The sequence below is a fragment of the Tachyglossus aculeatus genome, chromosome 7 (genome assembly GCF_015852505.1).
Source record: "Tachyglossus aculeatus isolate mTacAcu1 chromosome 7, mTacAcu1.pri, whole genome shotgun sequence".
Classification (NCBI taxonomy): Eukaryota; Metazoa; Chordata; class Mammalia; order Monotremata; family Tachyglossidae; genus Tachyglossus; species Tachyglossus aculeatus.
The window spans coordinates 50,096,886-50,122,872 of record NC_052072.1 but is presented as its reverse complement, the minus strand read 5'-3'; the positions used below and the strand labels follow the sequence as shown (position 1 = coordinate 50,122,872).

Sequence of the window (25,987 nt, the reverse complement as noted above, 5' to 3'; positions counted from 1 at the left end):
TTTAAGAAAAAGGACTTTAGGTATTCACACAGACACCAAAAATAATTCTGTGGTTAGTGACAGATTGGCACCAGCGTTACTCTCTGAACGCTCTTAGTTCAGAACAACCACGACTCGTGGGAAGGTGTCAACGGGAGCATTTCAGAAGGGGTGAGGGCAGGGTTATTCACTTGAGGATGAAAAATAAAACGCGTATTTGGAGCTTAAAAGGTCTTCTAGACTGGGAGCCCACTGTTGGGTAGGGACCGTCTCTATATGTTGCCAACTTGGACTTCCCAAGCGCTCTGCGCACAGTAAGCGCTCAATAAATATGATTGATTATGAAAAAATGAGGGTCAAAAGCAGGGTTTCAATACCCATTTTTTCCCCCCCAAGACCCAAGGGCCACTCCTCTGCTCTCAAAAAGTACATAATACCTTATTGAAACTACATGTTTTCATCAAGCATCTTCTTGACAAATGTTGGGGGGAGATTCTGGCAACCGTTCGGAAAGTCTGTAACGTGAGGTGGAGAAGCGGCTTTCTTTTTGAGCCAGGATCAGGATTCAGGGAGATCCTCGAGACACTCCCTAAACTCACAGTGGATCCCACGCTCTGTCGGGAATATCAGAATTCCATCTAAAAAGAAAACCCGATGGTAAGACGAAGGCAGAAATACATCGCCAAGGGGCCATTCACAAATCAATGGCACTTCAGATTTAATGTTTTTACAAGGCATACAGCTATGCACTTTAGAAAAATAAACATAGTCATTTTGTAGTTTACACTAGTGTAGGCAAGGCATGATTTAGCTGTTAACTTTTACTGTCACCACACAAGAATATACACTGCCCTAAGAGCGGAAATGAACATCCACCAAACAGAGCCATTAAATTATACTTCAGCAACACTGCGCAGAGAACCCAGCACTTTTAATTCACAGTGGTCACAAGCTGATGTCATTATATAGAAAGCCTCAGTAATTGCCGGAAAAATCTGTTGTCCTTCAACCTTGGGTTGCATCAAGATGATCGAACTGCCACACTTGGGAACTCGGCCGGCCTGGCTTATTTTTTTGGTCTTTTGGCGGCGGGATTTTTAGAAGTGAACTCTAAATAGAAGTAAAGTTACAGGAAACGTTAGCAATTGAGTACAGTTTTACTTGCTGGCAGAAACAAATTTGATTTATGAAAAAATTATCCGATATTACCAGAAAGCACTGTACCCAAACGCCAGTTTACTTCGTTTAATTACAGACAGTAACAATTTCAGTGGGTTACCGTATCGGGCTTTCCAAGTTAGTAACCTGAAACTTCATCTTAAGAATCATTTCAAATAAAAATAAGGGTAATGACCTCATTTAATATGGCTCCCTATGCTAAAAATCAGGCCAAACAGTTGGTTTTTAAAAAAGCATTCACTGTCTGAATTCGCATAACTTGAACTGGCCTTTGGGAACATTTCTATCCATTTTTTCCCTAAAAAATATTGTAATCAACATCTTTTCAATGTAATAAATACCACCATAAATTAATGGATAAATAAGCTGATACCTCCTTTTACTGGCTAAATTATGTCACTATGTATCAGTTAACAAATCTATGCAGAGGATATTTTATCTTGCTACCTAATACTGTGGCAAATTACTATTCAAAAACTGATCAAAAATTAAAACGAGACTTCACATGCAGTCCTGACCGAAAAAACAGGCTGCGGCAAAACTGATCAAGAGCAAGTACTGATTTCAACACGGTTTCAATGAAAAATCTTGAATTTTAACCCATGTCAACCATTCAAATATTTAAGTGCTGCATAAGCATCTCCCTCTTTGGATAATGAGGCAGCAATTATCCTTCTTTGCTTGGAAAACTGACAATTTCATATACTTGACTTACCAGACTGTGCACCACCTAATCTCTGCTGGATAATCTCTAAATGATGAATGTATTCAGTTAATGAACGTTCAGGATCTTGAGAACAAGCTACTGACTTTTCTGAAACTGGACTTGGAGGCGAAATAGATCTTTTAAAAAAGAAAAAGCCACAGACCAAAAAAATCAGAATAAAGTCAAAGATCAACAACATAGCTCAGTGTGCTCAGCGGTAGGCCGGTGGCTCAGAAACTGGTTTAATTCTGATTCTGCCCCAAATCTCACAGCCTGGTTTCAGCAAACTCCCTAGACTGTTTTAGTGTTTTACCCGTAGAAAAAAGCAAACACCTTCACGAGATTATTCCTGGAAATGTACAGAAATGATTCTTAAAACCCTTTGTGATGTAAAGGGATAAATACTATGAAAGTTTTAAGTTAAAAAATACTCCATAAAGTAGCATGATCTAGTGGGAAGAGCACAGGCCTGGGAATCAGAAGACTTGGGTTTTAACCCTGGCCTTGCCAATTGCTGGCTGTGTGACCTTGGGCGAATCATTTAAACTATTCTGTGCCTCAGCTCCTCGACTGTAAAATGGGGATTAAATACCTGTTCTCCCTCCTTCTTTGACTGCGAGCCCCATGCGGGACAGGAACCGAGTCCGACCTAATTAACTTGCACTGACCCCAGCCCTTAGAGCAGTGTTTGACACCATAACACCATAAAAAAGGACACTCATAAAACCAAAAATGATTCTGTGAGATCAAATGTTCACAAAGCTGAGGAAACTTAACTTCAAGGTCAACAATTCCCACTGGCATATTAACTCTTTCAGTGGATTAAGTGTTACTATGGTATTCTCCCCCCAAAAATGTGCCTCACGAGTAGTTCATGAGCATCGAATATCACCGCAGAATCATGTCTAGTTGTAACATCTATATATACTTGAGATCTGACCACATGCTGAGTTGAAGGAAGGAAAACAGCCTTTGGTTCAAGCAGTGGGAGCCATTAACAGGATAAAAATAGCCGCGGCAGTGCTCGGGGGGGGGAAAGATGTGAGTATATTTTTAGGAATCTATTTTCTCACAAGCTGGACTGACCTACAGTGTTCGTGTTCTCGCCAAACAAAATTATTTACTGCTACCCTAAACGTTAACTCGGAATGCACCGTTCTTCCTAAGCTCAACTTCTCACCAGGCTTCATTCTTGCCTCTCCCATACCCTTTGGCTTACACGTTCCCCATGCCGGGAATTTCTGCTGGACTTCATCTCTCCCCTTCTTCAGTCTTTCTAAAACCCCACCTCCTCCGGGAGACTTCCACCAATTATTGTTATTTCTGCCCAAGTCATTTCTTCCCAACTATCCCTTCGGCATTTTTGCACTCACGACAAGGATTTGACTCTTTCGTCTTCCTACCTGTAAATTGCACTGTGTCTGCCTCCCTGCTTCGTTACTGAGCTCCTGGAGAGCAGGGATCATGTCTTCTACCTCTATTTCCCCTACGCTATTGGGCACAGAGCAGGAGCACAGTGAAGGCTACTAATTGACTCACTGAGGCAATTTAATATATTCACTATTCTCACACTATCCACTTGTATTAAAACCAAGGAAGAGGACCAAGTGGGATGAGGGACGAGCACAGGACTGGGAATCATGAATCCTGGCTCTGCCACCTGTCTGCTGTGTGACTTTAGGCATGTCGGTTCAACTTTTCTTCCTCGATTTCCTCATTTATAAAATGGGGAATAAATTTCTCTTCTCCCTCCCTTTTAGAATGGCAGCCCCATGTGTCACAGGGACTATGTCTGATCTAATTGTATTGAATCTTCCCCAGTCCTCAGCATAATCCTTTTTCACACAGTAAGTGCTTAACAAATTTCACTTTAATTATTTTATACCTATATATATACTCATATATACTTTATATATATATACTTATATATACTTTATATATATATACACACACACACATATATATACACTATATATACACACACACACACACATATATATACACTATATACACACACACACACACACACACACACACACATATATATATATACTTTTAGACTTTGAGCCCACTGTTGGGTAGGGACTGTCTCTATATGTTGCCAACTTGTACTTCCCAAGCGCTTAGTACAGTGCTCTGCACACAGTAAGCGCTCAATAAATACGGTTGATTTATGTAATAATAATAATAATGGTATTTGTTAAGCACTTACTATGTGCCACGCACTGTGCTAAGCGCTGGGGTGGATATAGGCAAATAGGGTTGGACACAGTCCCTGTCCCACGTGAGGCTCACTGTCTCAATCCCCATTTATGGACGAGGTAACCAAGGCAAAGAGAAGTTAAATGACTTGCCCAAAGTCACACAGCAGATAAGTGGCGGAGCCGGGATTAGAACCTATGACCTTCTGACTCGCAGGCCCGTGCTCTATCCACTGTACTATGCTGCTTCATATACATGTAACGTATATACATAAAAAACATAAAAGTAGTAAAAACCAGTGTTGGTTTGTTTTTTTACAATGGATGTTTTCCAGTCCGTGTCCCCAGTATTTTATCAAAAGTATTTAATTTAGGAGTGGTGCAAGGAAATGCCTAGCCTCACAGTAAACGATCTGAATTACCAAGAAATAGCGTAAACAGAATTCAAAATACACACCCGCAACTAATATTAATCAGTCATATTTATTGAGCGCTTTCTGTATGCGGAGCACTGTACTGAGTCCTCGGGAGAAGTACAACAGAACAGAGTTGGTAGACAGGTTCTCTGCCCACGACAAGCTTAGTTTAAGGAACTCATTGGGAGAAAGAGACACCAGTACCCCCCGGTGCTTCTAAGTTCTTTGCTTCTGAACATTTTGGCTTATAATCACTGTCAGAAGAGGCGGTTATTTTGACGTATTCTCACTCCTTTATTTACCACCACCTACCTCCACAATAATGGAAGAGTCCAAATACATGCACAAAACCTGCACCCAGGCTCTTTATCTATACATCAGGCTTTCCCCAAATGCAAAAAAGCAATCACTAGTATTTACTGAGTGATTACAGTGTGCACAGAACCTTTTCTGCACTCAGAATTGTAAATAAATGAAGACGAATTTCTTATTGCCTGCTTTTCAAAACACATTCCCCTCCGAGAAGAAAACAAAACAAACGTTGCATGATATTGACTACTAACCTTTCCCAAAATCGGTTTACGGGTGCAGGATGTGGTTTCGTGACTTGATTGCAATTTGCTGTGTGGCCTAAGGAAATATCCCGGGTGGGAGGTGAATCTCTTGCGTCAGGTAAAGGTTGTTTTGTAATTTCTACTATTTCTCCAGGTACTAATTGATATTGAGAAAAATATGCAAAGGAAAAGAAAATGAACTTTAACATACAACTACTTTCAAAGCCTCAAGGATCGATGCTAGAAGTGGGCCTGGACCGCCATCAAATCCCAGAAAGTTTCAAAATCAGCTGCTACAGATCACCTACCAGTACATGTGCCCTTTTCTCCATCATTTACATTGGCAACTTACAATAATGCCTAATTGACTGATGAACCAAAGTCAATTCACTCTAACATGATTTGACATTACAGTTTTACAATAGCATTCTTTCATTTCAGGCTCAAAGATTCGCCTTTATAGTGGATACTTGCTTTTAAATACCTAAATCCACTCTTTCGCTTAGTATAGTTCCACTTTTTCCCACCCGGGAAATACAAATATTTGCCCCTTATAAATGGAAAGTGGCCCCCATCCGACTCCTTTTCCCTGGCAAAATGATTCCAAAACTGTTGATTCCTTTTGCCTCTACAAAGCCTGTGTTAACGTATTTACAGGTCAGTGAAGACTAAAAACTTTTGTAGTCACGTAGTGAACGAAAACAATTCAATCCTGACCTGTGTCAAGTTCGGTACCTCCAGTCAGGACTCCTTTTCGATCAACTGCTTGCCACTTTTTCACCAAAAATCTTAATCTGCAATTAGAAAGTACGGTGAAAACAAAATACGGAAGTGCACTCATTTATTCTTTCATTCAATCGCATTCACTGAGCGCTTACTGGGTGCAGAGCACTGTAATAAGCCCCTTGGAGAGTATAATACAAGAAAAGACAGACATGGTTCCCTGACCACAGCAAGCTCACAGTCCAGAGGGGGAGACAGACATTAATATAAAGACATAAATAAATAAAGATCAAAGGTTTCAGCTCTTTTCCTGAAGCCCAGAGAAGACTAGTACTTTATCAATAAGACTAATCTGGTTCCATTCCTGCTCCATGAATTACGTGACCAGGCCGGGACAGATGTACGAGTCGCACTCCAGTTTCAAAGGCTACAGGAATCCTAAACGGGGGTCCGTTCTCCAGGTTAGCCTAAGTCCAAATAAGTTTTGGTTTTTGTTGTGTTTTTTTTTTAATAATATTTAATAATAATAATAATGATGGCATTTATTAAGCGCTTAACTATGTGCAAAGCAAGTTCTAAGCGCTGGGGCGGTTACAAGGTGATGAGGTTGGCCCACGGGGGGCTCACAGTCTTAATCCCCATTTTGCAGATGGGGATCAAGCGCTTAGTACAGTGCTCTGCACATAGTAAGCGCTCAATACATACGATTGATGATGATGATGCAGATGAGGTAACTGAGGCACAGAGAATCAATCAATCAATCAATCAATCAATCATATTTATTGAGCGCTTACTATGTGCAGAGCACTGTACTAAGCGCTTGGGAAGTACAAATTGGCATCACATAGAGACAGTCCCTACCCGATAGTGGGCTCACAGTCCAAAAGGGGGAGACAGAGAACAGAACCAAACATACCAACAAAATAAAATAAGTAGGATAGAAATGTACAAGTAAAATAAATAAATAAATAAATAAATAAACAGAGTAATAAATATGTACAACCATATATACATATATACAGGTGCTGTGGGGAGGGGAAGGCGGTAAGGCGGGGGGATGGAGAGGGGGACGAGGGGGAGAGGAAAGAAGGGGCTCAATCTGGGAAGGCCTCCTGGAGGAGGTGAGCTCTCAGCAGGGCCTTGAAGGGAGGAAGAGAGCTAGCTTGGCGGATGGGCAGAGGGAGGGCATTCCAGGCCCGGGGGATGACGTGGGCCGGGGGTCGATGGCGGGACAGGCGAGAGCGAGGTACAGTGAGGAGATTAGTGGTGGAGGAGCGGAGGGTGCGGGCTGGGCAGTAGAAGGAGAGAAGGGAGGTGAGGTAGGAGGGGGCGAGGTGATGGAGAGCCTTGAAGCCCAGGGTGAGGAGTTTCTGCCTGATGCGCAGATTGATCGGTAGCCATTGGAGGTTTTTGAGGAGGGGAGTGATATGTCCAGAGCGTTTCTGGACAAAGATAATCCGGGCAGCAGCATGAAGTATGGATTGAAGTGGAGAGAGACACGAGGATGGGAGATCAGAGAGAAGGCTAGTGCAGTAGTCCAGACGGGATAGGATGAGAGCTTGAATTAGCAGGGTAGCGGTTTGGATGGAGAGGAAAGAGCGGATCTTGGCAATGTTGCGGAGCTGAGACCGGCAGGTTTTGGTGACGGCTTGGATGTGAGGGGTGAATGAGAGAGCGGAGTCGAGGATGACACCAAGGTTGCGGGCTTGTGAGACGGGAAGGATGGTAGTGCCGTCAACAGAGATGGGAAAGTCAGGGAGAGGACAAGGTTTGGGAGGGAAGACAAGGAGCTCAGTCTTCGACATGTTGAGCTTTAGGTGGCGGGCGGACATCCAGATGGAGATGTCCTGAAGGCAGGAGGAGATGCGAGCCTGGAGGGAGGGGGAGAGAGCAGGGGCAGAGATGTAGATCTGGGTGTCATCAGCGTAGAGGTGATAGTTGAAGCCGTGGGAGCGAATGAGGTCACCAAGGGAGTGAGTGTAGATTGAGAACAGAAGGGGACCAAGCACTGAACCTTGGGGAACTCCCACAGTAAGAGGATGGGAGGGGGAGGAGGAGCCTGCAAAAGAGACTGAGAAAGAACGACCGGAGAGATAAGAGGAGAACCAGGAGAGGACGGAGTCTGTGAAGCCAAGGTCAGATAACGTGTTGAGGAGAAGGGGGTGGTCCACAGTGTCAAAGGCAGCTGAGAGGTCGAGGAGGATTAGGACAGAGTATGAGCCGTTGGATTTGGCAAGCAGGAGGTCATTGGTGACCTTTGAGAGCGCAGTTTCCGTGGAATGAAGGGGACGGAAGCCAGAGAAGTGAAGTGACTTGCCCAAATTCACCCAGCTGACCGCTGGCGGAGTGGGAATTTGAACCCATGGCCTATTTGTTAAGTGCCTACAATGTGCCCGACACTGCACTAAGCGCTGGGGTAGATACAAGCTAATCAAGGCTGGACACGGTTCGTGTTCCACGTGGGGCTCACGGTCTTAACCCCCATTTTACGGATGGGGCAACCGAGGCACGGAGAAGTGAAGTCACTTCCCCAAGATCACGCAGCAGACAGGTGGTTGAGCCACGATTAGGACCCAAGTCCTCCTGAATCCCAGGCCCGTGCCCTATCCACTAAGCCACGCTGCTTCTCATCAAATCATCATCATCAATCGTATTTATTGAGCGCTTACTATGTGCAGAGCACTGTACTAAGCGCATGGGAAGTACAAATTGGCAACATATAGAGACAGTCCCTACCCAACAGTGGGCTCACACTCTAAAAGGGGGAGACAGAGAACAAAACCAAACATACTAACAAAATAAAATAAATAAAATAAAACCAGCCTAAAGTTGGGCCAACCCTAGGGCGTGCCCGGTTCCGGCTCTGTCGGTGAACCAATTAACTATCCTAGAGTCTGCAAACGAGTTAATTAACCTACAGTGGACCCAAAACTACAAAACAGTCATGAAACGAATCCAGCGTTGCGGAGGTCCTTCAGCTGACGAATGATTTACAGACATTTCAGGATACCAACCCCCAGACCCATCAAGTTTACACTAGAACAACTTCAGCCTCAAAGAAAGGGCTTGGAACACATGTGAACCTGCAATTAGCTCTGTTATTCATAAAATTTTCAATTGTTCTAGCTACTAGTGCTCCAAAGTTGCACTACGTATTTTTTTTATAAAAGGAAATTGCTCCCTCTGGGTACCAGCTAGCTGGAAAGTTTTGTTAATCATATAGTTTGATTTTTTAAAAATAATTCAAAAGGAACCCTACCCACTTTTCTAGACTGAAAAGATAATAACTGCTTCATTACAAAAGGCCACCCTTTTCAAGTTGCTCATGAAAAAAAGAAATCTGCGCTGGCTTAAATTTAACTTTCACTAATAAAAATACTTTCAAATCCAAGGCATTCCTTAATAAGTAAGCAGAATTTAAATGAGCTTAGTAAATGCTAAACGATCTGCACATAGTAATCAATCAATCGTATTTATTGAGCGCTTACTGTGTGCAGAGCACTGTACTAAGCGCTTGGGAAGTACAAATTGGCAACATATAGAGATGAACCAAAGTCAATTCACTCTAACATGATTTGACATTTCAGTTTTACAATAGCATTCTATCATTTCAGGCTCAAAGATTCGCCTTTAAGCGAGTGGGCTCACATAAAAGAGCAATAATAGTAAGTGCTCAATAAATATTGACAATGACGATATGGATATTATAGTTATAAATCTAACAGAACGGAAATTATAACTGATAAAATTTTACTTTTTCATGAGCCTTTCCTTTTTGCCATTTTAAACTATTTGTTTTTTTCATCTCCGAATAAAAAGGAAATATTACTACGTGGTTTGGGAGATAAAGAAAACGGAAAATTGAGAGGCAGTCCGCTGATTTGCAGAGATTTAGTAGAGGCTAACTTTGGAGCAATTAGGGCTGATCACTTGGCTTTTACCTCAGTATTGCAATAACTACTCTCACTGCAGTTCTGAACTTTGTAAAAGGACGAGGAGGTACAGCCTTTTGGTCTGCTTTAGAGGGAAACACGCCCAGACGTGAAATCATTGAAAGCGTTTCTTGTTCAGATTCCTGGAATCCGCCGATCAGCAGCAAGAGGTATCTCTTCTGATATATCAGCGCTTTCCTAAAGCTTTCTGCTCGCAGGAAATGTAGATATAACTTTTCCACCTAAAAATAAAATGGCAATTGTTACAGGAGGCAGACACGTCTTTAATTAAAAAAAAAAAAAAAAAATTCCAAACTGAACTCCAAACTACCGAATCACTTGTGGCATTGCTCCTTAAATGAAGACACGCCTAAAAGGTATCATTTCAAAATTAAAAAAATAATAATAATTCCAAACAAAACTCCGAACTACCGAACCACTTGTGGCATTGCTCCTTAAAAGAAAACACGCCTAAAAGGTATCATTTCAAAATTAAAAAAATAATAATAATTCCAAACAAAACTCCGAACTACCGAACCACTTGTGGCATTGCTCCTTAAAAGAAGACACGCCTAAAAGGTATCATTTCAAAATTTAAAAAAAAAAAAAAATTCCAAACAAAACTCCGAGCTACCGAACCACTTGTGGCATTGCTCCTTAAAAGAAAACACGCCTGAAAGGTATCATTTCAAAGTTCACAGACCAAAAATTATTCTTTGCCAGGAATGAAACATCAAACTGTAAAATGCAACCAAGAAAAAAATAAAGTCAGTCTTTTTTCAGTTCATTTTTTTCAACAAGGATGATGGCAACCAACAGACACCTCAAATATCAGAACTGACTGAGAAATATTTTTACTATTCACGACAACTTCGATGCCTCCCCAGGAACCAGACCCGGCTCTTCCTCGCATCACCGAGGAGACCCCATCCCATGCTGCCTTCCATCACTCCGGAGGGAAATAGAAACGCACTTTTCGCGAAAACCCCATTCACTTTTATCCATCCTATTAATGACCTTACTTTAATATTAGAAGTGCGCACAGTAGGGCCTGGTTCATTCCTCAAAACAGACTTCATCGGTCCAGGCTCAGCATGCTTCAGTGAACTCTGTATGGCCATCTTTTGTCGTTTCCAGGCGTTCTTGTCAGACTTCTGTGACGGACCGCCATCTATACGATCTATGTATTTGCTCTTAAAATAAAAATCACGAGGTCAAAAGGTCGACAGAAATCAAATATGTCAAAATTAATTATGCTCGACTTTAGTATAAACGCAGTAGGTTGAGGCACGGGATTTCACTACATTGCAACTAGATTTTTCCACGACAGTGACATTAAATAGGTAGGGATAGTGTCTGGATTCTGGATCTATTTAGATGCATAAACTTTTATTGTTAGATTGCACTCTCCCAAGCTTTAGTCAATGCTTTGCACACAGACAGGTCTCAATAAATACAACTGAATGAATGAATAAAGCAATTCCCGATGCATGAGGGCATGACATCATGGGACTTAGATGTGGACAAGATGTATCTCCCTAGATGAAAAGGGGAGGGGGACCCAATGAAGGCGGATGATCTGGAGGCCCACGGAGAGAGCCAGAGGTTTACCTCTGCTTCCAAGGCTTCACCACCTCCTCCAAATTGGCTGCTCTCACCTGCAGATCCTGCCATTGTTGGCCACTACCCATGGCCACTCCTGTGGGAGTTCAGTAGAGGCTGCGGCAGCTGAGTGGTCAAGGTAAGAATAGAAAGCAGGCTTTTCGGGGGCCCTTTTGTCTAGGAGCTACTTCTCCTCTTCCTCCTCAACCCGATTTTCAGAATGCCTGCGACATGCAGAGCATCTACTAGACTTTCTGTCGGCGAAATAACTCCTGCGGAGTAACTCTGCAGTAGGTGGGTACGCCCTTGGACAGCACTCTGTGTCAATCACCACGTGGAAGCTGACTGCAAGCCACAGTGTTTCCGGGTGGCAACGGAGGCAGAAAAAACACACACACACTCTCTCTCTATATATATTTATATATAAAGCAGAGGCAAGGTTGCCAAAGAACGTCACAGTCCTAAAGACTGGGGTTAGATACACCTAGTACAAAGCTGCACGCACATGCAAAACCACTTCTTCTGGCACCACACTGCACTGTACATAAGCAGGTGGACATGGTGGGAAAAGCATTTCCTTATTTCTGAAAAGCTTCTTAGCCAAACGGTGTAAAGGAAAATTATCTTGTAATTATTTATATTACATAGATTAATTCTTAATATAACTGTATATTAATAATAATAATGGAAACAGGTGGAAAAGAACTGACTGGGTATAGATATGAATATTTAGAAACTCCCAAGTGCTCTGGTTAGCTTTCATTTGATCAGACGAACATCCGTAAGTGTCATTTGTGATTTTCCCCAGTACTTTACCAGTTTCTGCGCTTTTCAAGTATACATTTGGATTTGTTGTATTTTTTCATAAAAAACAAGCATAACATAAATACACAATATGTCACTCTCAAAAAATAGACTTGCTCCTCTTAGAACCGAGAAGTATTTCTGCTATCCTCTGCACTGATATGCTGTCATTTATTCAGCTCAATACCACGCAATATTGCTTTAGTGCCTAGCTCAGTGACATTGGGCGCTTAGTAAAATTTACTATTTGATAGTTTGCCTGGCAGAATTAAAGGGAAAACGTGAAAACCTGAAACACATACCATCTGTCCACAGCCCTTCTGCAAATGATGCTTCAGTGTTTTCTCAAGCTTATGAACAGTTTGGATCAGTTGTACTTTCTCCTGGGTCAGTGTTGTAAGAGTCTTCGTGAGTGATCCATTTTCTTTCAGTAAGCTGTCTACCAGACTGACCTGAACCTGGCCTGTTTTCTTTCAAGGTGAAGAAAGACAAATTAATTTAAATGGGAAACAGGAGTTATACTAGCACTCTACTCCCACCGACAATGTACTGGGTTTATATGTAAACTTCTTTGAGTATCGAAAGAGCTCGTTGTGGGTAGGGAATGTGTCTCTTCTATTGTACTCTCCCAAGCACTTAGTACAGAGCCCTGCATCATCATCATCATCAATCGTATTTACTGAGCGCTTACTGTGTGCAGAGCACTGTACTAAGCGCTTGGGAAGTACAATTTGGCAACATATAGAGACGGTCCCTACCCAACAGTGGGCTCACAGTCTAGAAGGGGGAGACAGAGAACAAAACCAAACATATTAACAAAATAAAATGCACTTAATAGGTAAATTGGGAGAAAAAAAGAACACCTGTGACTATTCCAAGTAGGGGACATCTGAGGAAAACTTCAGCTTAAAGCACATCCTTGATAAATAGGATTGATTGAAAGGATTCTCTCGGGAAAGTTTACCACTAACACATAAAAAAGCAATCTTTTCAGTCAACAGTGTGAAATGCGGTACTGTGTACAGACCAATTTAGCCGGTCTCCATTTCAGGGAGGTTCACCAGTTGGATGACAGAACTTTCTCCCACAGCCCATCTCTTGATACCGTATTTGGGAGCCACTGGTCAGATGATCCCCAATGGATAATCAAAGAGTCTGGGAATAACTGTTAGATGCTTTTAGATTTCAGACTGGCATTCACGCCAAGTGATTTTGTGATATTAAACAGGTGATTTCTCCGATGAATCATCACCAGCACGTGCCAGATGCCCAACCCTGGAATGATCCCAAAGAGTGCCTTGTGCTCTTCGGTACGTGCCCAATGCCCTGAGTTCAACAGAAGGGGTGAGGGTGGTGGAAGGAGCACATCCTCGACAGTTTGCAATGGGCGGATGATGGCACGCTCTTTCCCTAATGGGAGGCAGGGAGGGCGACGGAGGAAAAGGTCAAAGTTGAGTACAAGAAGTTAAAGAATGAACAATGGTAACATTTCTGTTGATACCCCGGTATCAGTGAAGGAACAAACAAAAAAAGAAATTCTTATGGGGCGCTCATGATGTCAGGGGCTGAGGGGGAACGGGGCACCGCAACAGCCGCCCACAGACCTTCCAACCTGTTAAGCAAGGAGCACAAACCCCGGGAAAAGGGCAATTATCCTTCTCCCGCTCCTCTCCCACTTGCACCCCCAGGACAGCTCTCCCCTCAGCCCGGTGGGAGAATGGGCCCACAGTTCTCCTCACACAGGGCCTTAGGGCAGACCAAACCCTCCTGCTTGAACCCGAAGCCTCTCTCCTCCTCCCTGGAGCGCCCATCAATCAACCACATTTCCTGAGCGTTTACTGTGTGCAGAGAACCCGGTGATTCTCACATCATTGTAGAAATCACCTATTTAACATCAGCGTGAACGCCGGTCGTGAGAAGCAGAGAAGCAGCGCGGCTCAGTGGAACAAGCCCGGGCTTGGGAGTCAGGGGTCATGGGTTCTAATTCCGGCTCTGCCACTTGTCAGCTGGGTGACTTTGGGCAAGTCACTTCACTTCTCCGTGCCTCAGTTCCCTCATCTGTAAAAAGGGGATGAAGACTATGTGCCCCAAGTGGGACAACCTGATTACCTTGTATTCCCCCCCCCCAGTGCTTAGAACAGTGCTTGGCACAGAGTAAGCGCTTAACAAACGCCATTATTATTATTATTATTATTATTATTAAATCAAAAAGCATCTAATTAATTCCCATATGCTTTGATTATCCAGTTTGGGATCATCTGACCAGTGACTCCCAAATACGGCAGAGAGCTCCAGTCCCTCGCACTTCAGAAGCGCTGGCAGTGAGGGAGGGAAAGGGCAGAAGGGAGGCGGAAGGGCACCACGGCGCCGCCTTTTTCCCTGGAAATCAGGTTGAGGGTGGGGGTCAGGGACCAGCATAGGGTGCCGGAGTGGATGGGGAGGCACCGCCATGATCCTGCACTCTTAGTGGCATTGTCATCAACCCCCTCTCCGCCTCAAAAGATGCTCGTTCTCCATGGGTCTCCAAGGGGGGAAATCTGGACCAGCTCCACGGCCTCTGACCAGAGCCCGTTTTCCAGCTTCACCTGCTGGCATCCACCGTCTTTCCTTAGTTGCTGCTGTTGCCCGCTAACCCAAAGGGCAACTGGCATGCCAATTCATTTCCATAACTGGAATGGCATTTCTGAGAGCTAAATTAGGATCCATTCCACCCTACTTCCAGCCCTTCCCAATGCTGTACAATACCTCCTATGACCACACCATCTACCAAACATGGGAGTGCCAACTGGGGGAAAAGAAATGTTTTCTCTGCCCAATACCTCGATTCACCTCTAGCTTCACTATAAAGGTGAGGCTTGAAACATTTTTCGCTCTAAGAAAAAATTTACAACTCCAATTTTTTTTTGCCGAATGAAAAATCATTCCCTCAGAGCATCGGTTGCGAATGACCCAGCAGCCATTGCCACAATCAGTTCTCATTTTTCCGTAATAAAACCTGGGAGAAATGAAACCCCAAAAGGAAACCTCCGAATTTCAATCGATTACTTGCACTTGGTCGCTCAAATATTTTTGACAGTGTTGCTAACAAGTAGCTAAAATAATGTGATTTCAGCTTTACCTCCTTTCCATTCCCTTTTCCAATTTCTGTTGGAGATGAGACTGAGCAACGGAATGACCAAAAGAGAGGCAGCAATAGGAAAGAGGAAGAAAAGAAGTGGAAAGTTCAGCAAATGGTTCCCAAAAGAAGGCCCGACCTCACTGGTGTGCCACGGAGGAAATCAGCAGGTGAACACAAAAAATTCAAATTGATTACAATAGGAGATTATTTTCTCTTGTACACACAACTTCATACCCTTCATCAAAACATATTGGATATTAATTTTTAATTCTTTAAAAAGTGATAAACTAAGGTGGTACCTGCCTTCCATCCCTGCGGAATGACTTCAGAGTTAAAATAGAAATGTGTGTTGCTAATTACGACAGCTGTAAAACCACCTTATTTCCAAGGAGTTCACGGAAGACATCAAAAAAGAACTGGCTACTTTTGACTACTTTCGACAGCTTGGCTTTATAATCTTTGTAATACTGATTTAAGACTGAACATTTATGTCTCATGCTTAATGGAAATCAAATGTGAATCTATTACATTATGTGCTTCAAAATAGCTGGCTTAACAGAGCTATCAAATTTTGCTCTAAGATGAAGGGCGCTCTCACACTAAAAAGTGGATAAGGGACCCCCCAGTCAAAAATGTTTAGAACACTCTAAGGGGTTTACAAAAAAAATATTTAATACGCTAGCTCACTAACCCTGATTTTAACCATTCTGTCTTCCAATAACTAACAGATAGGCAAACACGCACTAATCTATGCAAGCATTCTCCTATACACAAATATTCCTCAACACAGAAAATTAACGTGGGGCTGGAGAAGACAGGCATCCAATAAAGATGAACAAAATAGCATTTACTAACTTGGAAGTATATTTACATCTTTAGGAATGCGCGCAAAAAGCCTCCGCGGCTGGAAGATTATCTTCCATTAGGAGGCCCCTGCTGGTACCGTCATGATCTCAGAAACACGGAACCAATGCCCCAAACCCAGGATTAAAGTATTTACATGCAACCAGAATTACAAAAAGATTAAAAGACTACTCAAAATAAAATGACCATGCAAGAATCAAAGGTGCAGTGGAATAAGACCAGTTCAACAGAAGTCACTTACTTGAGGTGTGGAAGAGATACGCAATTCTGATTTCAGTTCCTCTAAGGTATGCAACAAAGAGAAGACAGCTTTATCATTTGAGGTGGACCAATCGTTAATTGTTCTGTTAAAATAAGGTGTTCATTTTCAATAAGAGCCTGCATTTGTCTTGAAAGCATGCCATGACTGTCACACGCACAACTCTCAATCAATCAATCGTATTTATTGAGCGCTTACTGTGTGCAGAGCACTGTACTAAGCGCTTGGGAAGTACAAGCTGGCGACATATAGAGACGGTCCCTACCCAACAGTGGGCTCACAGTCTAGAAGGGGGAGACAGAGAACAAAACCAAACATACTAACAAAATAAAATAAATAGAATAGATAGGTACAAGTAAAATAGAGTAATAAATATGTACAAACATATATACAGACTCTCAAGCTACAGAGTCCCAGAAAACTAAACATATAATCAACTGCATTCTCTTCAGCCTGGGCCTTCAGGGGTCTTCGAAGAAGACAGCTCTACTTTGTCTCTGCTCTCCCCTCCCTCTGAGGAACAGGCTTATTTCCAAGTCTATCATAAACTCTTTGGACAACTTTAAACTTCAATAATGCTTGGCAAACATAGCCATGGAAACATTAAATGGCACTTGGAGAATACTTCATTTTTACGGCATTACTGGCACCGGCTTAGAAGCATACACTTGGTGGCCAGTTACTTATTCGGATCCTGATTTATCATCATCATCATCAATCGTATTTATTAAGCGCTTACTATGTGCAGAGCACTGTACTAAGCGCTTGGGAAGTACAAACTGGCAACATATAGAGACAGTCCCTACCCAACAGCGGGCTCACAGTCTAAAAAATTTATGAATGTGCAGATAGTAGAAAAGATGGTTGTGTGCTTTGGTTCGCTGAACAGAAGTCGACAGCAGCAGCAGCAGAAAGAAGTAATGAACCTTGCTTTTAAGGACCATTTAAAATTCTAGAGGTTTTTGAAGTTTTAAGTAGCGCTTTAAGGAGAAGAACCCAGTTCTGTTCTGCTATGGGGATGGCGTTCTTGCAAAACCTTGCAAGAAAACTCTGGCTGTGGTATTTACCCGTCCCCACTTGGTACGTGCGCACACAAATCGTTTCCTCTAATGCCGCGGCACACTTTATCCAGAGGCAGGCGACTATTCCTTAATTCCCAAACAAGAGCCAGCCAACCACCTAGCACTGCGTACTACGGCAGGACACTGTGTAAAGTATAAATACGATTGAACTACTATTCCAAATCTGTGATGAAACGGTTCTATATTCTTACCTGTCTATGGTTTGGTTAATAAAGTTGGTTAGGAGGATCGCAACGTAAAGCAACTGCTGTCGTATCTTCTCTAGTTGCTGATTTTCAAGTCTCTCAGAATCAGGAAAAAAGGCCAATCCAGGACTGCTGTCATCACTGCAATCAGGTTTTACAGCTGCTTCTGGACAATTTTTAGTTGAGGCAAAGTGTCTTTCTTTTTCTTCCAACTTGACTAGCATCTGCTGGAGTTGCTTTATTTTGTGTTCATCCCTCTGATGCTGCAATTCCAGCTCACGCTGTTAATCAGTCAAGAAACTCATCACTCAAATGCCGCGAATGACGGCACTACGCAAAAAAATGAGGCGATCTGTTCTGGGGGCCAGGGATGGGGAGGGAAGCATGTGAATATGAAACCCCTGAAGGGGGAAAGAAATGCCCCCGAAAAAGGAGGCAGGGTAGGTTAGTGGAAAACAGCACGGAACTGGAAATTGGGAGATCTGTCACTCACTCCGATACTGGTCTGCTGAACGACTTCACCTTTATGTGCTCCCGTCAAAACAGAGATGGGATCCTTGTTTTCCCAACCTCTCGGGCCGTGAGCCCTATGTTTGATAGGCACTGCGTTTCATCTGATTATTATGCGTCCATCCAGGATTTAGCTCAATGCTTAGCATCCTAGCTAACTAACTTTACTAAATCCATCTCCAGTTCAGCAAGGCTCTAGAGTCCACTCTACTCCTAGGTACCCCAGAATGGCCTCAGAGGTCTGCAGATTACAATCTGTCCAGGCTTTTTGAACCATTCTGTAGATTCTGTATGTAATTTTGCTTTCCCTTTCAACGTAGGCAGGCGTTACTTAATGCTAGTACTTCGTTCTTAAGACTACCAGAGAGGAATGTACAAATAGCTTGACTTTTCACGGGCTACCAGAATGTCGAAACAGCAAAATTATGGAGCATTTCAAAAACCTGATTAAAAAAAATACTGAAGAGGTCATTAGAATGGGAACTTGTAAAGTGATAATCTTTCATACTTAAGCCAGCTATCCTAGAAAGCAGGGGGAACATTCTTGACAATCCCTGCATTAATGAAAATTTATTATGACACGCACACAGACACATGCCCCCGAAACATAATACTTCCTTCCAACAACCTATTTCACTGTATCCGGGCCCATGTCCGAAGAATATTCCCTACATCTGCTGTCGTCTTCTACCCAAACTACGTACTGAAAATATATCCGAGGAGGACTGTAAACTCGCTATGGGCAGGGAATGTGTCCGCTAATTGATGTATTATACTCTCCCAAGCACTTATTACAGTGCTCTGCTCATATTTAGCACTGACAAAATACCACTGATTGATCACTGACTGTATTTTTTTTTTTTATAAGCAGCTGGTTTTGAAAATTTTGTAGCAGAAAAGTCAGCTCAAATTCCTGCTAAACTAGCAGGATTATCTTTGATTAGCTACAACAATTTGGTCTAGGTTAGTTTGAGAAAAACAAAAACCAAAAATGTAAAGTTGTTTACGTGAATCCCACGTCACCCAGACGAGAGGATACCCATTGTAGTTTCAGGGCGACGGGCTCGAAACCAACGAAACACTTTGCCCACCCAGGGGTGAAATCCCATTAGTGAAATTAATGATCACAGAAATCCACACAGGCGTGTAGGTTCAAGAGAGGTTTGGATAAATACATGGGTGTATAGTTCATAATGATTAAGAGGGAAAATTCATGGAGTAGAGGGGAAAACCTCAGATTATTAGATGGTAAATTCCTAAGCATAAGAAGGAAGGATGAACAAAAGGAGAGATTTGGGGGTGACCTGTTCCCATTCTCAGAGGCAAAATAAATCAGAGCTGAATCAGCAATATTGGTTGCCTGTCAACCTACGAATCAAGCAAAGACTCCCCACCCTGGGCTTCAAGGCTGTCCATCCCCTCGCCCCCTCCTACCTCACCTCCCTTCTCTCCTTCTCCAGCCCAGCCCGCACCCTCCACTCCTCTGCCGCTAATCTCCTCACCGTGCCTCATTCTCCCCTGCCCCGCCGTCGACCCCCGGCACACGTCCTCCCCCCGGCCTGGAATGCCCTCCCTCCGCCCATCCGCCAAACTAGCTCTCTTCCTCCCTTCAAAGCCCTAAAGAGAGCTCACCTCTTCCAGGAGGTCTTCCCAGACTGAGCCCCCTTTTTCCTCTCCTTCTCCCCAACTCCCCCGCCCTACCTCCTCCCCCCACCACAGCACTTGAATATAGTTGTACAGATTTATTACTCTATTTATTTTACTTGTACGTATTTACTATTCTATTTATTTTGTTAACGATGTGCCTGGAGCAATAATTCTATTTATTCTGACGGTTTTGACACCTGTCTACATGTTTCGTTTCGTTGCCTGTCTCCCCCTTCTAGACTGAGAGCCCGTTGTTGGGTAGGGACCATGTCTATGTGTTGCCGACTTGTGCTTCCCAAACGCTTAGTACAGTGCTCTGCACACAGTAAGCGCTCAATAAATACGACTGAATGAATGAAAGAATATTCGTGTCCTTCAACCACACGACATTCAAAGCCTCACCAGTTTTTCATTTTGCCAGTTCTTTCTCTTTTCCAAACCTGCCACTGCCTCTTGTTTTTTCTGTCTTGTGGTTGCTTTGTGGTTTCTTGTCCTTTCAATTTTTGTCTCTAACATTTCCAATTCTGCCTGTAATCTAACAGGGCTTTACCCTCTCTCAAAAGCGGAAATTTCCGCTCCATTTCTATTTTTGGAAGGCTTCTTTTGCAGAATGGAATTTGTTACCTACCTCTTTTTCTTTTTTCATTTCTTCGCGGTGCACCTGTATCTCGGCCTCCAGCTTTTTCTTGGCACGGACGGCTTGCTGCTGCGCTTTTTCGAGCGCTGCTTGTAATTCCATCGTCCGGGCTTTCTCTTCCTTCAGTTTTCGCACCAAAATCTGCTGGGACTGTGCTTCTTTAAGAGCACACGTTTCACTTGCTCTCTTGCTCAGCTGTTCGGTCAAAATCCGTTCGTGGTTCAAAGCCTCGGAGAGCTCTGCTGAATGACTCTTTTCTGTTTCTAAGCTTTTCTGCAGTTCTAAAAGTTTGTTTCGTTCTTGGAACAGCAAAGCTTCGCAACGAGAATATTCGATCTGCAGTTCTTTTTTAAGGTTCTCTTTCGCCATTTGCTCATGCTTTAAAGCAATGGACAACTGATTATTCTGAGTGTGCTGGGTATCCAAAGAAGTCTTTAACTCCTGTGTTGGGCAAAATCAAGCGTTTTGAGTGGTTATTCTGCAATCAAGGAAAGATATCTAGAGCACTCTAACCCTGCTATATGAAAAAATCAGGACATTTAATCTTAAATGACACTTTCTGAGAATGAATGGCAAATCACAGTCCCAGTTTTTCAAGAAAATGCCCTTAGAATAAATAATTGTTATTCTGAGATCAAACAAATGATCTTTTATCAAAAATGTATTAATTTTAAGTAATTAATATCCTTTGATATGTTCCCATTTCTTTGGAAAAGCTATCCACAGTAGGTTGGTTAAATTATTTAAATTATATTATAGAGGAAAATATTTCAATAAGGCTAGAACATACTTGATGACGTTATTTTACAAATATTCAATTGTATTCAAACATAACTTTACACCACAATTTTTAAAAATCAAAGGATTCCAGGTGAAGATGGGCATTTGGGGTGAATACTGATAAAAACTACGTACGAGATACAGTTTTAGTTAGTTATGTGAAATGTAGTAACTTTTTTTTTCACTTGTCCCTATAATCTAAAGCTCTACACGCAGGAAAGGTCTAGGCCATGGAAAGACCCATGGGTTAATGATCTCAGCGTGGTTTAGCAGAAAGAGCCTGGGCTTGGGAGTCGGAGGTGGTGGGTTCTAATCCTGGCTCTGCCACTTGTCAGCTGTGTGGCTTTGGGCAGGTCACTTAACTTCTCTGTGCCTCAGTTACCTCACCTGTAAAATGGGGATTAAGACTGTGAGCCCCACATGGGACAATCTGATTACCTGTATCTAGAACAGTGCTTGGCACACAGTAAGCGCTTAACAAAGACCATCATTATTATTATTATTATCTAAAATTGTCATTCCATAAAAACGGGTAGGCTGGGAAAATCCTACTTTTCCTTAGTCAAGAGGCTGACCGGGCTCAGCACATATCCCAGAAACCTGGAGTTCACACTGGAACCGGGAAACCACAGACATCCCTGAAAGGGTCAGACCAGCTCCCAGGGGCCGGGATTCTCCGACGGGCAGGGCGGTTATCTGCTTCTAATGAACTGGATCTTCCAAGGGGAAGCAGGAAATCGGAGTTTGAAAAGATCTGTAATCCTGCCGTGAGCGGATTATAAAAATCCCTGGATTAAATTTCAAACCACGTCACCGGCCCTACTCTCCTTTACCCCAGGAGTTGCATATCCACACCACGAATTACCTCTAATGTCTTTGCCTTTAGTTCTTCTCTTTGCATATACTGATGTTGCTCTCGCTCTAACGTAGTTTGAAGATCCTGCCCTTTCAGTTGTTCATTCTGTAACTCTTGAATCGCCGCAATCAAATCTTTTTCTTTGCTTTCCAACAAGGATCTAGGTTTAGAAGCAAGGATTGATGACGAAAATGCATAGTTAAAAAAAATACTCTGGCGAGTATTCCCACTCTTCTTCCATATTACCCCCATTACTGCCCTTAATTGGGGATTGAAAGTGTTAAGAGCTGTAAACAAGTACAGTATAACATAAGGAAGCTGTAAACTCACTGTGAGCAGGGAATATGTCTGTTCATTGTTGTACTGTACTCCCCCAAGCGCCTAATGCAGTGCTCTGTATACAGTAAGTGCTCAATAAATGACTGAATGAATGCATAATGTAAAGTGCATTACTGGGTTCTCAAGATACCGGAAATTGACTAAAACAATATATTAAAAAACAGTGGTGAAATACACATTATAGCTTCAAGATCAAATAGTAGTACCAACACAAGAAGCAGCATGGGCCTACTCAGTCAGTCAATGTTATCCATTAAGCACTTCCTATGTGCAGAGCACTGAACTAAGCACTCGGGAGAGTACAATACTACAGAATTAGCAGACACGTTCCCTGCCCATAACACGCTCAGAGTGGAAAAAACACGGGCCTGGAGTTAGAGAACCTGGGTTTCAATACCAAACCCACCATTTGTCTGCTGTGTGACTTTGGGCAAATCACATAACGTCTGTGCCTCAGTTACCTCAACGGTTAAAAATCGATTAATCTGTGTCCAACTTGATTAGCTTCTTTCTACCTCAGCGCTTGGTATAGCACCTGGCACATTATAAATGCAAACAAATGCTATTAAAAAAAGAAAACGAGATGTTTCCATGCAGGTAGGTACCTATCTAATTTCCAAAGTATTATCTGTGGCATCCTTCCCAGAAAAAAGGCAGTGCTAAACAGATCTGCCATTATCTAGTGCTAAATTGAAAGTGGCTTTATTTATTCTATTCCAGTTAATCAAAATAGTTCAAAGGTTGAGGTGGAGGAAAAGGAAAGGGTAAACCTTGGAACCTTACCTCCAGTTAACTCAAGATAAAGGCAGCAACAAAATTCAATAGTACTAACAGGAAGAACGCTAAAAAAAAATGTTACGATGGGGATGTTTTATAAAGCCAATGAAAGTATTTTTAACAACTTCTTATTGTTTAGATTAATTTTTTTCTGGTTTAGCCTGCCACCAAAGATTTTAAATGTTTCCTCCCTAATCAAAAAGTATTTTTTTTTCCTTTTCCCCTGTGAAAATTATATCTGATCTTGGCTCAGGAAGAGCGCAGAAGCAATTCATAAGATCCGCTGGCTTAAACTGCTAAATGAAAAGCAGAAAATTCCTGGGACTTGAATTCTGAGTCACTTTTTGGGGGGAGGACTTGGATTACTTTGCTCAAGTACTTCATATTGAAGCACAATTATAAAAATGGAAGCAGTATTTACCCACATTATGAAGCTGCTGTACGGAAAAGCTAACATGGGTAAAGCTATTTACAAAACTTTACAAATGGGGATTAAGACTGTGAGCCCCCCGTGGGGCAACCTGATCACCTTGTAACCTCCCCAGCGCTTAGAACAGTGCTTTGCACACAGTAAGCGCTTAATAAATGTCGTTATTAAAACTAATGGGTGATAGAAATTTAGAGGGGTGGGGGGGAGTGGGAGGGGAACTTCCCTCCAAAAGCCTTAATGACCCCTGCTAGGGAGATGACTGCTCTTCAATGAAGTGGTCCTGGCCTAAAATGATTTTAAACCCCCAAACTAATCGGGATAAAAGAAGAGTCACTATTCATTTATTTGCCCAGATTTGAGAAGTTGCGCAATCAATCAATCGTATTTATCGAGCGCTTACTGTGTGCAGAGCACTGTACTAAGCGCTTGGGAAGTCCAAGTTGGCGACATATCGAGACAGTCCCTACCCAACAGTGGGCTCACAGTCTAAAAGGGGGAGACAGAGAACAAAACCAAACATACTAACAAAATAAAATAAATATAATAGGCATGTACGAGTAAAATAAATAGATAAATAAATAGAATAATAAAAACGTACAAACATATATTCAGGTGGCGCAAGCCAGTAGACAAAGCACAGCCTGGGTGTTGAAGGACCTAGTTCGATTCCTGACTCGAGTACTTGACTGCTCTGTGACAACGGGGGAAAAAAAGCCACCCAACTTCTCTGGGCCTGTTTTCTTATCTGTAAAATGAGGATTTAATGTTCTGCTCTCCCTTCCACTCAGACTGCATTAACTAACTTGCATCAGCTTCAGGGTTTAGTGTACAGTGCTTGGCACACACTAAACGGCTTAGCAAATGTCCCGATTATTACTACTATAATTACTTAAGAGGGGACCGGACCATGTCCACTGGCCCAGTGAGCGGTGAATTTCTACTAAACAGCACTGAGGTGGCAGGAGAATTTATTTTCTCCTTTCCTCCCTCCAAAAACGATAAACCTTGAAGAATGGGTAACAATAATAATGGTATTTAAGTCCAAGTAGCCGGAAGAAAAGGTATGTAAATCCCCATTTTATAGGTGAGGAAACTGAGGCACGGACCACTTAAAAACTTGTCCATGGTCACCCGGCAGAGCCAGGCTTAGGATTCAGGTCCTCTGACTCTCGGGCCGCCCATGCTCTTTCCGCTAGGTCATGCCGGTGAAAAATGCTGTAAAATGATTCTTCGATTGTGAGACAGAAATAAACTTATATTCAATAAACTGTCATCACTGGATTTAATTACCATTCCTCTGGGGTTATAAGCCAACTAAAACATTTGACCTGCAACGTACCTCAGCCGAATGACTTCCTTCTGAAGTTCCCTAAGGGTCTTTAACAGACTTTCGTTTTCCCGTTGACATTCGCCCAGTTCGGATTTCAAATCTTTTACGGCGCTTTGTTCCGTCACCAGAAGCTCTTGGATTTCGGCTACTCTCTCTCGTTCTCCTTCGAGGGACTTCTGCAAGTCACTTGCTATGCACGTTTCCTGCTGAAGTTTGTAATCTAATAATTCAACTGAGGAAGGAAAGGTGAGAAAACGGTGGATAGATTTATACGGGGCTGGTCAACGGTATTGATTTATAAAATTGATTAGAAATCTAATCCCGCCTAAATGTAATTTATATTTAAATACGGCCCCTCTTGCTTGATGTTTTCACCTCCGGCAGACCACTGCTCTCCCAGTCTTCAAAGCCCTTCTGCAATCCCATTTCAGGTGGCCTTCCCCGATTCATCTAGTTCTCCCCTACACTCATCATCGATCGTATTTATTGAGCGCTTACTGTGTGCAGAGCACTGTACTAAGCGCTTGGGAAGTACAAGTTGGCAACATATAGAGACGGTCCCTACCCAGCAGTGGGCTCACAGTCTAACACTCACACTCCCCCGATCCTTGCCACCTCAGCACTGGAGCATCAACTAAGCAGTTGGAAAGTCCACTCCCTACGCCCCAGTTGCACTGATGTACTGGGCTCACGGTCTTAATCCCCATTTTACAGATGAGGGAACTGAGGCTCAGAGAAGTGAAGAAACTTGCCTATGCTTACTGTGCTCTATCCTCCCAACCTGGTTCTTCTCACCCTTTTTCTGGCGTTGCTCTCCCTGATCCTGGTGGCTTTTCCATTGCCCCACTACACACCTCAACTCCCCTTAATACTGTTTTTTTTTATTTTACTTTGATTTTCATTCATTCATTCAATCGTATTTATCTAGCGCCTACTGTGTGCAGAGCACTGGACTAAGTTGGCAACATATAGAGACGGTCCCTACCTGACAGTGGGCTCAATGTCTAGAAGGGGGAGACAGAGAACAAAACAAAACATATTAACAAAATAAAATAAATAGAATATGTACAAATAAAA

At 42.7% G+C, this 25,987-nt stretch overlaps 1 protein-coding gene across 3 annotated transcripts in view; it reads right to left on the bottom strand.

The window, feature by feature from the left end:
• Positions 1-654: 654 nt before the first annotated feature.
• The window catches only part of PCNT (pericentrin), a 95,785-nt gene continuing 70,452 nt past the window's right edge, over positions 655-25,987 (bottom strand). For all 3 annotated transcript variants that reach the window (XM_038749359.1, XM_038749361.1, XM_038749360.1), the window contains 12 exons: positions 24,920-25,142; positions 22,044-22,194; positions 20,390-20,839; positions 17,611-17,885; positions 16,320-16,422; positions 12,399-12,566; positions 10,713-10,883; positions 9,700-9,932; positions 5,753-5,829; positions 5,045-5,192; positions 1,874-2,001; positions 655-1,089 (listed from right to left, as the gene is read on the bottom strand). In XM_038749359.1, coding sequence (XP_038605287.1) covers positions 1,046-1,089; positions 1,874-2,001; positions 5,045-5,192; positions 5,753-5,829; positions 9,700-9,932; positions 10,713-10,883; positions 12,399-12,566; positions 16,320-16,422; positions 17,611-17,885; positions 20,390-20,839; positions 22,044-22,194; positions 24,920-25,142 — 2,171 coding nt within the window. In that variant the 3' untranslated portion in view covers positions 655-1,045. The remainder of the gene's footprint in view (positions 1,090-1,873; positions 2,002-5,044; positions 5,193-5,752; positions 5,830-9,699; positions 9,933-10,712; positions 10,884-12,398; positions 12,567-16,319; positions 16,423-17,610; positions 17,886-20,389; positions 20,840-22,043; positions 22,195-24,919; positions 25,143-25,987) is intronic.